The following is a 492-nucleotide window of genomic DNA, read 5'->3' as shown; positions in this document are numbered from 1 at the left end:
TGAAGAGGTGTGAGCCCCATCTCCGAGCGCTTTCCGATGGGGGGGATTTGTGTTCCGCAGGGAGCTGGAGAGCCGCCGGCGGGACGGGGGACGGGCAGAGCCTCTCGCATACCTCCACACCTCTCAGGGACAGGTCCTCCGTAGCAAACCTGACTACCAGAAGATCCTGGATGAGCAGAGGGAGGTGCTGAGCTGCATGGAGCTGGTGGTGAGCAGGAAATAGCTGTCCCCATCCCCCTACGGATTTAAGTGATTTTTTTTAATCATTTTTTTATGGTGTTTTGCAGCTCGATGAACTCCAGCAAGCGGTGAAGGTGCTGCAGGCCTTCAGCGAGGACAGCCAGCAGTACCTCCGGCGCCTGTCGGAGCAGCTCGGTAAGCGGGAGGCACTGGGAGGGGGTGTGTGGAAGACTCGGTGGGGGACGTTAACGGCCGTTAAAGGGCGTTTCCCCCCACCACCACCGTTGCAGCCACCAAGACCCTTCCGCCGGT

At 59.8% G+C, this 492-nt stretch overlaps 1 protein-coding gene across 1 annotated transcript in view; it reads left to right on the top strand.

The window, feature by feature from the left end:
- Positions 1–492, top strand: part of MVB12A (multivesicular body subunit 12A) — a 7,434-nt gene that overhangs the window by 4,762 nt on the left and 2,180 nt on the right. Inside the window, exons 8-9 of the mRNA XM_009895839.1 lie at positions 61–208; positions 288–415. Of these exons, the coding sequence (XP_009894141.1) occupies positions 61–208; positions 288–415 (276 nt within the window). The remainder of the gene's footprint in view (positions 1–60; positions 209–287; positions 416–492) is intronic.

Source organism: Charadrius vociferus, unplaced genomic scaffold, assembly GCF_000708025.1.
Source record: "Charadrius vociferus isolate BGI_N301 unplaced genomic scaffold, ASM70802v2 scaffold1152, whole genome shotgun sequence".
Lineage (NCBI taxonomy): Eukaryota > Metazoa > Chordata > Aves > Charadriiformes > Charadriidae > Charadrius > Charadrius vociferus.
The sequence above is the reverse complement of the archived record's forward strand: the minus strand, read 5'-3'. Positions and strand labels throughout refer to the sequence as shown.